Genomic DNA, 13,956 nt, shown 5'->3' with positions numbered 1-13,956 from the left:
CTCAGCAGTGTACTTCGTCGATCTGCCTGTTCTGCTCCCCACTCTGTCTCTGGTGAAGCCTCTCGCTGCCTCTGAGCCTCTGGACTGTACCCCAGTTCTGTATGCACAAATAAATCTTTAAAAAAAAATAAAATAAATGTGCCAAAGTAAAAAAGAAAGATAATTCAAAACTGAATTTAAAGTGAGATAGGAGAGTAAATTTTTTTTTAAGATGTATTTTTACTTATGTATGCAGAACTGGGGTACAGGCCAGAGGTGCAAGGGTGGTGAGAGGACTCACCAGAGATAGAGTGGGGAGCAGAATAGTAAACTGACGAAGTACACTGCTGAGGAGAGCAGTGGGCAATACAGCAGAGGTCCACTGCACCGTGTAGGTTACCTCCCTGGCCAGGGATCAAAGTGATGCAGAAGTCGCTGTGGCTAGCTCCCACTGCACCACCGGGGGGCCCCTCTAACAACCAGGAAAGAAATACAGCAAAGTTACTAAAGCCTTGGACATTCAGAGGTCTTTCATGGGGAGCTACCACAAATGCTCCCAAAGGGGTGCCTGCAGGGCTTTAGCATTCCCTCCCTTTCTAGAGCCCTCAGCAGCTCCCAGGGCCTGAGGGCAGGGCGATCTGCTAGGACCCAGCTGAGGGAAGGCAGACACGGGTGGGCTAAGTGTTAGTTGGTGTGGTGGTGCTCTTTTCTCCAACATCTCAGCTGGCTGAGTATTGACACAGTGAAGGCAGGCAGTTGACTTGATCCAGGTTTGGGGATGTTCTTGGGGAACGTGGTTAAAAGACAAGGGAGTGAGACTTGATGTGATGGACGTTTAAGGTGAGCTAGGTTGATTGGGAAGGAATGAAACCGAGAAGGAAGTCTTGAGATTGGAAGGGGAAGAAGGGATGGAGTAATTCCAGGTGTAACCTTTTGAAAAAGTAGCATGCAGGGCTTTGGTGTTCACAGGATGGGGCAGTAGGAGGCTAAACTTCAGAGGAATGTGCACCTAGATGATGACCTAGTTAGAGTGATGGCGCCCATTGTGCCCATATTTATGACCCACGTGTGCTCGGGCAGTTGTTAGGGGCAGAGATGAAGAAGGAACGAGAGGCAATGTAGCAGAACGGTGTGAATTTCAAAGGGAATATACCATAATGTGGAAGAATAATGGTCTAGAGAAACTTTGAGCCGTAAGGCTGGCGCATTACCTGGCACCCCGGCTTGGGAGTTTCCAGGAATTGAGCAGGTTCTGCTTGAAAGAGCTGCAAGAGTAATGAGGTCCAACATGGAGAGGCAGGAGGTGAAGAAGGGGAAAGTGTGCTGTGAACCTAATCACTAAGAACCATCGATGGTGATCGTTGGTGCCCCAATGGAATCCCTAGTGGGGCTAGATTTCTTCTCATGTAGCATGTCTATAATTACTGAGAAGGCATAGAGTGATAGCTACGTATTCTTTTGATAATGATACTTTCTAGGAAAAGGGTGCTGGCTGATGTTGAAAGTCACTGGTGACAGACTGAAACACTCATGTTCCCAAGCCTTCACCCACTGTCATGGAGAATTATGTCATCATGCTAACCAGTTGCTCTTAACAGTTCATTTTAGCTTCTTCTTTGGTTCTTCAGGTATAACTATCCTGTTTTTTAGTAGTTGGCCCAGGACTTAGATTATGCATCTTTAACTAAGCACTGGCTATGTAGAATTCACATCATAGTGTTGCATGTAACACGCATCCTTTGCAGCAAAAGTCTGTGTGTCCCCTCACTTCTCTGGTGCTACTGAAGTCATAGACTTTAAATCTCCTTATTTCATGAACTCAATGATACAGTTTGTCATTTCACTTTAAACACCTGCCATCGAGAGAAATGAAAAGGAAAAAAGTGTTTTGTATTCACCCATATGTCTAGCATTTCTGTTTTTTTATATTTGGTTCTTAATTTTTTCCCATCGATCCAGGTTTCCATTCAGTGTCATTTCTCATTAGTCCAAAGAAGAATCTTCTTGTAGTACAGATATACCAGGGATAACTTCTCTTCTTGCTTTACCTGAAAATATTTTTATTTTGCCCTCTTTTCTGAAGAACACAGTCTACCAGTACAGAATATGGATTGAGAAGTTTTTCTCTCAGCCCTTTAAATATCGCTAGCCCTTGGTCCTCTGACATTTGTTGTTTCTGACAGGTGTTCCCTGGTATGTAAAGTCTTTTCTCCTCTCTCAACTGCTTTAAAGATTTTCTTTATAGTTTTAGTTTCAGCAGTTTATGATATTTCCAGCTGTGATTTTCCTTATACTGAGTCTGCTTGGAATTTGTTGAGGTTCTTCAATCAGTAAGTCATTATTTTTTTCACCAGTTTGGGGAAATTTTAAGTCATTTTTCTTCAGGTATATTTTCTGCTCCATTTTTTGTCCCCTTCCTCCTGGGTCTCTGATTACAGGTTTTCTAAATAGTTGGTACTGTTTCAGAGGTTTGTCCTGTGTTTACTGTTTCAGAGGTGTGTCCTGTGTTTTTCAAATTTGCTATTTCCCATTGATCTGTCTTCAAGTTCACTGATATTTTTTCTCCTGCTGTCTTCAGACTGAACATTTCATTTCAGATATTGAACTTTTAAATTAATTTGTCTTTCTTCTTGCTTTAATTCTCGGTTTTTTGTTTACTCACTATGATCATCTTTCCTTTTAATTTCTTGAAGTATTTGTAATACCTTCTTTAAAACCCTTATCTGGTAGTTCCAATAGCTGGGTCATCTTAGGGTCAATTTTTATTGTTAGTTCTTTTTATTGTTTTTATTTGTTTATTTGTTATTATTTTTATTGTTTGTTCAAGGTCATGTTCTCATGTTTCTTCATGTCTAGTAGTTTTTGTTTGTATATAGGACATTGTGGATCAACTATAATAGAGACCATGGATTACTTTCGTCTGCAAAGTGTTGGTTTTTGTTAGTTTTGTTAGCTTACTCTTCTTAGGCAGTTTAATTATATACAGATTTAATTTATAAAGACTTGGTTTTAGGCTTTGTTAGGCCATGTCTATTTTGGGTTAGCCTTAGACCCAAAACAAAACCCTTAATTCCAGGAGGTGGTCTTTATTCCTAGGTGTGACTCTTCTGTGGTCTCAGTAGAAAACCCAGAGAGTGTACCAAGTGCCTCAACTTAATGGAACTCAAACATCAATCTCTTTGTTCATTGTAATGACAGTACTGAAATCTCATCTCTACTCAGCTTTTGATTTTTTTTTTAGCCCTTCAACAATTGCTTTTCACTGGATTTCTTGGGAAGGTACAGTTTATACACTGACTAAAAGATTTCTAGGGGGTGTTTAAAGCAGATTTGGAGTTCCTGCCTTCTCAGAATTTCACCCTCTCTGTTTTTAATGACTCTGACTGTCCCAGCCGTTATCCACAAAGCCAATAAAACATTGTTTTTTCTGCTTGAATGCTAGCTATTCAATGCTATACAAACTTAGAGTGCACTCAAAGGGAAAATCCACTTAAACATAGATTTTTTTTTTACCCAGTGCATTTCTTTTCTTTCAAAAGTAAAATCTCCTCCAATTTATGCCTGCCTTTGTTTGCCCTCCAGTGCCTTCAAGTAGTTGTTTTTTTATATTTTGTCCAGAGATTATAATTGTTATCTGTGTAAAGGTTAGTTGAATAAAAACATCTTTCCCGTTACTGGATCCAGAACCTGCCAGTGGCTTTTGGATTGTTTCAGAATCCACTGTGGTTTCTCTTCATGTGGTACTGTTGGCAAGAAAAGAATGAGAGTAGTTGTTGCAGAAACAGATTGTGTTGATTTTCTCTTGGAATAACTGGCAGGGGCATTCAGGCGGGGCATTTTGTTGAGACAGAAAACATTCTGACATCAAAGGTTCACTTGGAAGTAGTGATCAGAAGCTTGGATATGAAAATAAGCCCAGAGACTTGAGATTCAGTTGCCAGGATGGACAAGCCCATCCCTGCAGATGCTGTGCCGAGCATTCCGGCTAATCTAGAAAGGCCTCTAGAGTTGGCGAGGTTGGCAGTGTGCTGTTCATGGGCAGGCAGCCCTCCTGTGCAGCCTCCACTGAGCAGCAGAATTTATGGATTAAGTGGCTGGACCCAGGTCACCACTTCTACCTTTGGCCCTTGTCACCTGGGAGCTGTTAGCGTGGCTGGCCTTCAGCATGTCTTATTTGATACAGAGTGGGAAGAAAGTCTGAGAAATCAGCCGTGGGCTTGTACTGATAGGCTGAGGAAGAGATAGAGGGTAGCATGTTGTAACAGTGCTCAAAGAGGAAGAAAAGAAGAGGTTTTGACTGAAATGAGAAAACCAAGACTAATGCAGTGCCTCTGTCATAAACCAAATGTATCCAATTTAGGAAACCATTTGGGGAGGTTGAAAAGATCCCTTCTTTAATGAAGAAGAGATGGTGAGAGAAAGCGTGAGATTTTTAAAAAACAAGTGGTTAACAAATTTCAAAACTGTTAACTGCTCTACCAACAGTTAGTACCAACCTCCCCTTCCCTTTTGCTTCCACAACTGTGAGCCAACGTCTCACCAGTCTCACAGACAGAACAGGGCGGAGAACGAGCTGTCATGCCCCTCTCTGGGCTTCACATGATGGAGCCACCAGCCAGGGGGTTAGTGCTTCCTGCAAGCTCCTGCCACTCATTTTCCATCATCACCCTTGAGGATCAAGTTTCTGAAGGCATCAAGGCTACAGCTGGCTCCTCTGCTCTCAACTTGCTCCAAGTTATTCTGCTCTGGATTTGGTTGAAGGAGCAAGTCTAGACCATGCTTGCACAAAGTCACAGGTGCTGGGAGTGACTACTCCTGGGAGGTGGGGAGCCCACACCCTCCGCACAGGGCACATCGCTGATGCACACATGCCTGATGGATTGTTACAAACTGAAAGGAGTTAGGAGAATGACAGAAACACAGGTTTTGATTTATGATGAAAGTTGAAGGGAATGTTTATTTTGGCTGAACTGCAGGAAGTATGGGCGAACGGCATGGCTTTCTAAGTGTCTGGAAGGTAGAGAGCCAAGGAGAAGGGAGCTGATGGAGACGACCCACAGGGGTGTAACTGAGATGGAGGGATGCCATCCAAGGCAGGAAAACCCAGGATAGATGCTAAGAATGATTTTCAGAACTAAAATCTGTTCTCCTTGGATCTCTTCAACAAAGTGCTGGCAGCCACATCCCATGAGTCATTTGACGTGGACATCTGGATGACTCTGTGCTGAGCTATGGGACATAGGATTTTTTTTTTTCCCATAGGGTGTGTGTGAATTTTGGGGGAAGTGTGACACCTCCCTAGCGATCACCAGGCACCGGAGCCTCCTGAACATCCCATTTATGTCCGGGTGAGCCCTGGAGCTCTGGTTTCCTCCTGGTGCACCCTACTTTAGCACATTTCTCTTTGCGGGGAAGCTGCAGTAGGGAAGAACTGGATCCCAGGCATTAAACTTGTCAAGACAGCCCCAAACAAAGAACCCTGAAATGTTTGCCTACCCAGAACTTTCCATAGTTAAGTGTGGGCATGGAGGATTTCTTCCTTCAGAGTCTGCATTTTATTACTATGATTATTTCTGATGGATAATATAATTGCTACCATTACTGCCATTTTTTTAAGTGTCTGCTTTGTGCCAGAGATTTTATCCAGGTTTTACGGTTGATCCACACTCACAAAAGGGGCTTAGTGAAGATGTGGCTAACCCTGGGCCGCACAGCTAGAAGCTAATAAGCCTAGAATTTTGACCTAGGACTACCCCTTCCATTGTATTCCCTCTCCTTCCTTTCCTTCCCTCACCCTCACCTTTAACACTGTGGCTTTCCCCCTTCCGTATTTCTGGTAAACTCACTTCTCGTTTAGTCAGTTATTTTCAAAGCTGCAGCACTGCTGGAATAAAGAGGAAACTTTGGGACAAACGGTGGAGACCCAGCTACTTCCCAAGTAGAAAGATTTATGTTGACTGGGCCTCATACGGCCTGCACAACACTCCAGCTGTTGGGAGTTTACTTTTGGCAACGCTGTTTAATCTTAACTTTACCCACCCCCACTTCAGCTTGCGACCCCGAGGCAGTAAGGTTCGGACAACCTAGTTTTGGGTTCTCCTGTCTTTCTGAGCATGTTCAGATCATCAGTGGATGCATCCCACTCTGCCGAGAGCCAGTGCAGATGGTCCTTCCAGTTTGGTCTTCCCCGGTCTTTTTCTTCGTTTCGGTCCAGATGTCATTGCCCAGGTTTCTTGTCATTGGGCTCTTTGTCTAGGTCCAGACAGATGCTTTTCTGTAGCTGCTCTGTGCCTCTGGCCCGTTCTAGCTGCACGCATCTAGGACCCTGTTCATATGGTCATTTCGCAGAGCTTTAGTGTCAGACAGAGAGGGGTTTGAGTCTTGCTCCATTACCTGCCAGATGGATTCCTGTAGGTGAGTCACTCTTTGAGCCTGTTCTGTGGTTTCCATGTGTTAGATTTGTCTGATCCTTTCTCACTGGCATCATTGAATATTCTTTCACCTGATTTCCAGTAATCTGAAAGTCAAATTGGAAGGCTTGGTTAGGTTGTGACTGAATGTTTTGGGGAGGGGTTTTCCCTGGGGGTCACTGTGTGTCTTGGCGACAGTGCTTCAGACCCCACTGTCGGTGTGGTTAAGAGGGTAGTTAGGTGATGAGAGACATCTCAATCTGGAAGGGACAGCTCCCTCTTGCTGCTGGTACATAACGCATAGCAGTCATTCTTTGACACCATGAAATCCCCAGCTCCCGCCTATCTGTCTTCTACCCAGCGGCTTTAGCATCTATTAGTGAGTTTTTGCATTGTGATGTGTCCATCTCAGCTTGAAAGAACTATGTTTACTCACAGGGATTCAGTTATAAACTTGGATGCTCTGTTACCTTAAACCCACACGGGGAACACTTGGGTCTGTATTGAATTAGTTGTCAGATGCAGGGCTGAGGCCGGCGGGAGGAGTGGACAGAGAAGGAGCTGTGTGCGGACAGGTGGGCGGGATGTGGGCCGGCTCTGCAGTGGTGGGCACACAGGCGTTAGTCGCCTCTTCAAGCCCGTAAGAGCACCTTTCTTGTGCCTTCTTCCAGGCTGCAGGAGAAAGGAAGGGCAGTCGGTTTTGAGCAGAAGTCAAGGTTTGAACTTGGGAGCTGTATTGCCCCTAGATAATGGGAGTTGGGTGGGTGTGCAGTTTGCACCGGATCTTCCTTAAGTAAATTTCTTTGAGGAATTTAAACATTTGGATGGGGGCTGATTCATTTTGTGGGCTTTCTCTAGGACTTTTGAGTGTGTGAGAAGTTTCTGAGCCCGAAGGCTCCTTTTTTGGCACTGTAGCATCCTTTCTATTTTGGCATCTTAGGAATCTGGGGGAGCCATATAAAGATCAGAACCCAGCCCTGAAGGTTCCCTCCCTCTGACTTGGTGATTCCAGCTAGTTGAATGCTGGCCCAGTCGGATGAGGCCATATAAAGAGGCCGTTTCCTGAATTTCCCGCTCTCTGCCCCTCACAGACTCCTTTTTGTAGAAAGCTGGTATTTGAGGACCGCAGCCACCAGTCACGTGCTTCCAGCTCTTTACTCGCTGTTATTCCTGCCCCTGTTTTATTTTTGGACAGAACACATTTTTGCTTCTCTTCAGGAGCTATGCGGGGTCCTGCCCCCTCCGTCCATCAGGCGGCGGCCCGGCAAGCCGTGCGCATTTCCCACACTCAGAGACGTGACTCCGGCTTTCAAGCGAGAACACCAGGGATGCACAGCCCGAGGGGCAGCGTCACCCGCTCCTATTTCTGTCCCTCCCGGTGGTGCACATTTTAAGACTCTTTCTTTTTTTAAAACGAGATTGGGTAATGTTACCTGGCAGTAAACCTGCCAAAATTGGAAATCATTTTCACAGCATTTGCCTTGGGGCCGTGCCCCTGAGTTTCAGAAGCAGAGCAATTTCAAGAATAAACCGGGACTTTGGGATGCGAGGGTCAAGGCTCTTTCTGGCTTTTAAGGTTTTGAGCCTATTCATTTTCTCCCATCCTGTTTGTTCCCCTGCTGCTGCTTCTCCTTTTTTTTTTTTTTTTTAAAGATTTGTTTATTTACACATATAGAACTGAGGGGGTGAGAGGGTTCACCAGAGACAGAGCGGGGAGCAGAACAGGCAGACTGACTGAAATACACTGCTGAGGGGAGCAGCGGGCGGGTCAGGACAGGTCTGCACGCCATGTGGATCAGCCCCCTGGCGGGGGATCGAACTCGTGCTGTGGTGGCTGCGATAACTTCATAGTGCTGTGCTTTAACCCGTTGCACCACCAGGGAGGGCTCTTGCCCCCCACTTCTTTAAAGACACCAAGTAGATTTCTTCCAGAGTGCCGACTCAGATGAGTAAGGCCTCCCCAAGTGTTCCCCAAGTGTCTCCCCAAGAATCCACAAGAATTTTGGAATTGCTGCACCTAAGAATGAAAAAAGTAATACAACTGTTTTAGCCTGCCTGTAGATTCTTTCTAGTTTTAAGGATGGTGCAAAAGTCCGTTTCTTTTTCCTTTAAATGACAGGGCTGTTACACAGAGAACTCAGAAATGTTTTGAGAAAAAATAAATTGCACATTCCTGCTTCCTCTTGCACATCTGTACCTTTTGGGCAGGAGAGGGAGGACCCCGGCCCACATGGGAGGATCCACACCTATAAGATTGCAACTTCTCACCACTGAAGGCAGGGGCTAGAGCTCTGACTGTTGACTGGTCTCCCAGTTCCCTGGCATCTAACCTGTCACCTCGGGAGGGTGAAGCAGCATTCTGGCAGCCCAGCATCCACACAGCGGCGGCAGGGCCTGTGTGTATCCAGTGTTCAGATTGCCCTGGGGGAAAACTGGATGCTTTTTGAAACAGGGTGAACCAGGGTTCCATGTCATCAGAGTCTGCAGGGAGAATAGTTGGGGCAATCTGGGGCTGCTGCTTGCAAAGGAACTAGCCAGAGTTTTAGATTACATTGCTAAAGCCAGCCACCCACTTCTGTGTCAAGCAGATCATTAGCACCTAATTTCAGACCGCTGCCTTATGATCAAGTGGGATCAGCTTCCACTGAAGGCCTGCGTTGATACTGGCAAAGACACCCCGCAACCCCCACAACGTTTCCCCACGACCCCTACAGCCCAGTGATCAGTTAACAGCACTGGCTGCCCTGGGCTGCTGTGCGCTGTCCTAGTTTCACTGTGCCCGTTGGGTCCGGTCGCTTCTGGAATGCTTTTCTTTTTTATCTTTGCTTATCTTCCCAATTCAGGACAAGCCTCACTTTTCCCACTAAACTTTCTTGATCTCTTCCTGTCCTTGGCACTCCCTGAGCTGGCCTCAGTGTTTCGCTTTCCTACACACACATTGCAAGTGCGTGCATGCTGTCCTCCTCCTCAGGATGCCCCAAACAAAGTGGCCCAAGAAAAACCACCAAACGTAACCAGGAAACTGCAAAACTCAGCGTACCCACCCTATAACAAGGGGTTTCCCCTCAGCTTCTACCAGGATGCATTCTTCAGATTAAGCCTGACCTCCAGTTAGCTGGATTTCATGCAGACCAGTGCACTTTGAATTCGGCCTCTTCTCAACCTCATTAAGCCAGAGTAACATTTTTTTAAAAAAAGATGTATTTATTTATGCATACAGAATTGGGGTACAAGACAGAAGTACAGAGGCGGTGAAAGGATTCACCAAAGGCAGAGCAGGGAGCAGAACAGGCTGATTGACGAAGTACACTGCTGAGGGAGCAGCAGGCGAGTCAGGAGAGGTCTGCGCCATGTGGGTCACCTCCAGGTCAGGGATCGAACTCGCACTGAAGCGGCTGCAGCTAGCTTGTAGTGCTGTGCTCTAACCCGCTGTGCCACCAGGGAGGGCCCACAATTTTTTTTAACTCACACAGTATGCACAGGATAGTGTCAGCTTCCCACGGTGGGAACGAATTTGACTTCTGGGGAAGAGCCTTTATAACTGGTGAAAGTGTTTGAGTCTGTCTCATCCAGACACGGTATTTGTGTGTGAGCCTAACAAGACTCACAATGGAGTATTTACAGAAACAAGGCCTTGTCCTTGGGATTCGAGCACTAAACGTGAGTCTTCCCCATCAGGACCGAAACTGCTCCCAGTCAGTGCCCACGTGGCACCTCACAGAGGCCTCGCCTGCCCCCGCGCCCCACAGCTCCTGTCTGCCTGCTCCTGAGATTGGCCAAGACCCCCAGTGTGGAGCAGGACAGCTGTAGCCTCTGTGTCGTTTTGCATGGAGAATCTCTTTGACACCCTTCCTCTCTGGCAGGCAGGAGTGCTACTAGAGAAGCAGGAAGGGAATTGTATTTTGATGTAAAATAAAAATATCAAAAAGTAGAAAGGTATTGTGTCAAAACAACAGGGAATTTTCTTAAAACTCTACATGCTAAGCTTTAAGCCATAGATTTCAAGGCAGCTGCAGTGACATGTTTTTAGTCTAGGAATCAGCGGAGCACACCCTCCTCACCCAGTTTGGCCTGCGGCCTGTTTTTGTAAAGTTTTATTGGAACACAGTTTCCTTCATCCATTTGCTTCCTTATTGTCTGTGACTGTTTATTGTCCTGTGGTAGCAGAGTGGAGTCATTGCAACAGAAGCTGTATGTTCCACAAAATCACAAGTATTCACCACCTACCCTTTACAGTAAAGAAAAAGTTTGCAGCCCCTGTTTTAGTACTTTATCCAAGTGTATCTGTAGACTGAGAACAACAGTTAAATAAGGTTCTCAGGAGAACATTGATATTTCAAAAAATAGTCCTTCATGAATGCTGGGTGGCTCAGTGTAGGAAAGATTCTTTGCTGTTTTACCCACTGGAGTTGTTTAGTGCCTTACTCGATGTCCCTTTTGAGTTGAGCAGTGCTGGCCAGAATGCCTATACCTTGTGTCTCTGTGTCCTGCCCAAATTACTCGAGTAGAGGTAACATAGTAGACAGTAATTATTTTATTGTCTTTTAAGCAAGGTTCTCTGTTATATCTGAATTATACCTCTGTTTGTGCAAGTAATATAAGTTGATGGTTAAAAGTATTTGGGACATAGTTGACCACCCAAAGGAGACTCAGAATTACCCAGAAGTCCCCTCTCTCTTGTGTACTTACAGCTAAGGAACACCAGATAATAGTTCTTCATGATCTTCCCCAAATCAGAAACATGGAAAATCCACTTTTTAAACGTTGACATAGATTGCACTTGCTCCTACCACTAAGTATTTCTTAACATAGCTTTTTTCATTACTGTGTAGAATTTTCACATGTGCAGCCTGTGATTTACTTAGTTCCTCGTTGAGATCCATTTTGGTTTCCAACTATTCATTATTCAAAAATGACATTACGTTTCACTCTGATTATTTCCTTGGGATAAATTCCTGGGATTAGAATTGCTGGCTTTAAAAAAGCATGAGCATTTCTAAGGCTTTCAGTAGACATTGCCAAATTGCCCTCCAGATCCTGCCAATTTATATACTCACCAGAAGGGCATGAAAACGTCCAGCCTTTCTCAGCAAATTAGAAAGCAAATTAGACTGTTTATTTAGGAGATTGGGATAGGTGAATCTTGGTGAAGGTGATGCTGAAAGGCCGGTGTTGAGTGACCCTGTTTTTTTGGCTTTTCTTTCCCACCAGGTTCCCCCTCCCAAGCCACCGCGCCGGCAAGGAGGCTGGGCAGATGAATCCACGAAGGCCTACAAGTGAGTGCAGGCAGCTCCTGAGGGTGGCGGTGTGGGTGCTTTGTTCTGGGTGCTCATTTCTATTTGCTAACAGTTTTATTGAGATCTGATTCATGCCCCATACAACTCACTCACTGAAACGTACATTTCGGACATTCTTAGTGTTTTCAGACTGGTGTCATCACTGCTATCAATTTGAGAACATTTTAATTATCCCCCAAAGAAACTCTGTTTGCACTGGCGGTCACTGCCTGTGTTTTCCGCCTCTGCAGCCCTGGGCTCTCCCCACCCTCAGCTTGCTTTGTGCAGTGCGAGCGGCCTGTTCGATCACGTGCATGGGGGTCAGGCGACCTGTGTGGCCCGCCTCCCACTGCGTAGCGTTCTTGGCGTTTTGTGTTCTTCTCAGTGAAATTTCCCAAACAGAACAGAACAGCCTAATGGATGACAGGTCATTTCGGCCCTTAATCCCTTGTCCTGTCTCAGATGAAACGTAAACCCCAAACAAACAAACAAAACCTACACTAAGGTGACCATCTCTCCGGCTGAATTAACTTCTTAAGACATACTCAGGAGGGAATTTCTCTCAAAGACCAGACTTTGCTCTTGTTCTGTTTCCGTCAGTGGTCATTATATCGATCCAGTGTGGTCAGAATGACCTGTCATCTCCAGCTCTTATCCTTTCTTGCCCCCTTCGGCCCCCCTCCCCCCCACAGTGAGACCCAAGCACTGGTGTGCTGGATGACCTGTCATCTCCAGCTCTTATCCTTTCTTGCCCCCTTCGGCCCCCCCCCCCCCCACAGTGTCTCTGTGCACACACGCATACACACTTTTGTCCCCCTCTGAATCAGTTACAGAAATCAGGCGTCGTGACATTTTACCTCTAAATACGTCCCCTTGATTCTGTCAAGGTTGAGGACTTTTGCCAAATAATCACAGGTTTGTTATCATAGCTAAGAAGCTTCATAATGCTTTGAACTAGGGAATAGGCAGTTTCAGTTGCCCAGCTGTCCCAGCTTCTTCTGTAGCTCCAGCATCCAAGCAGCGTCCTCCCATCTGTCCAGTAGTGTTGTCTCTTTAGTCTCTCTTAGTCTGAAATACTCTCTCCCCTCCTAACCTCCTGATACCGTGAGAGTTTTGAGGAAACCAGGGCAATTGGCTTATAGGATGTCTCCTGTTCTGGAAGTCTCTGGTCGACTCCTCACGATTAGAGGTTCCTGGCAAGGAGAAATGAGAGCCCATACTTCTTACCTCACAGTGGTGTAGAAGGCTGTACTCAGACTTCTCACCCCTCTTATTCCCAGCCATCTCCTGTGAGCAGCCTGTCTTAGCTCCTCCTTTATCCTTCTTATACTACTTTTTACAAAAAGAAAGAAACATACATACGTGAATCTTTTGATGTGCCCTTCTTTGCTTCTCTATATTAGGATCCAGCAGCCAATGGCCCGCAGGTAGCTGCCTGTTTTTATAGATGGAGGTTTTTTTTTTTAATTATTTATTTATTCATACAGAACTGGGGTACAGGCCAGAGATGCAGAGGGTGCGAGGATTCACCAGAGACAGAGTGGGGAGCAGAACAGGCAGATCGACGAAGTACACTGCTGAGGGGAGCAGTGGGCGGGTCAGGAGAAGTCTGCCACGCTATGTGGGTCATCTCTGGGGCAGGGATCGAACTCATGCGGAAGTGGCTTTAGCTTTAGTGCTGTGCTTTAACCCACTGCGCCACCAGGGAGGGCCTATAGATGGAGTTTTATTGGGACACACCACACCCTCTCATTTAAAAAATGTAGCTCTCTGATGCATGTGGAACTAATTCCAATGATGGTATGAGGTATGGATCCAGTTTTATCTTTTTTTGAAATGGTTCTTATCCCAGCCATTTACTTAACACGCCCTCTGCCCTTCACCACTACCACATCAATGTATGCGCACCGACTCTGGGGCCTGTTCTGTGCTGGTGGCCTGTCTCTCTGGTCACCTGCAACTGCATAGCACACCGTTTTCTTTATAGAACATGCCACTTGTTTTTAGTGTTAACCCAGAAAAAGAAGGGGGCTTTGACATCTAGGTCTCAAATGCAATGAAAATCTTATTGAGGAACCCCATTTTCTAAATTACTAGGGTGTTTTAGGCATATAGTATTGGGAATTTATTTTCAAATATATCATTGAAACAAATCCTTTCCTGCCTCAAATGTTTACCCCTCAGTTAAGATTTCTCTAGGTCTGATCAGCTTCTCCTCAGAGAGGGATGCTTCTCTGTTTCTTGTGTTACTTTCTGGGGGATTTACTTGCTCGCCCCTGTGTCTGTGACCT

The 13,956-nt window shown here is 45.6% G+C and overlaps 1 protein-coding gene across 1 annotated transcript in view; it reads left to right on the top strand.

Annotated features, from left to right (window-relative positions):
• IFT43 (intraflagellar transport 43) overlaps window positions 1-13,956 on the top strand; it is a 72,782-nt gene that overhangs the window by 12,866 nt on the left and 45,960 nt on the right. Inside the window, exon 3 of the mRNA XM_004682059.2 lies at window positions 11,601-11,665. Coding sequence (XP_004682116.1) covers window positions 11,601-11,665 — 65 coding nt within the window. The remainder of the gene's footprint in view (window positions 1-11,600; window positions 11,666-13,956) is intronic.

The sequence above is a fragment of the Condylura cristata genome, unplaced genomic scaffold (genome assembly GCF_000260355.1).
Source record: "Condylura cristata isolate star-nosed mole 26May11 unplaced genomic scaffold, ConCri1.0 scaffold00013, whole genome shotgun sequence".
Lineage (NCBI taxonomy): Eukaryota > Metazoa > Chordata > Mammalia > Eulipotyphla > Talpidae > Condylura > Condylura cristata.
Note: the sequence above shows the minus strand (reverse complement) of the source record. Positions and strands in the feature narration are given on the sequence as shown.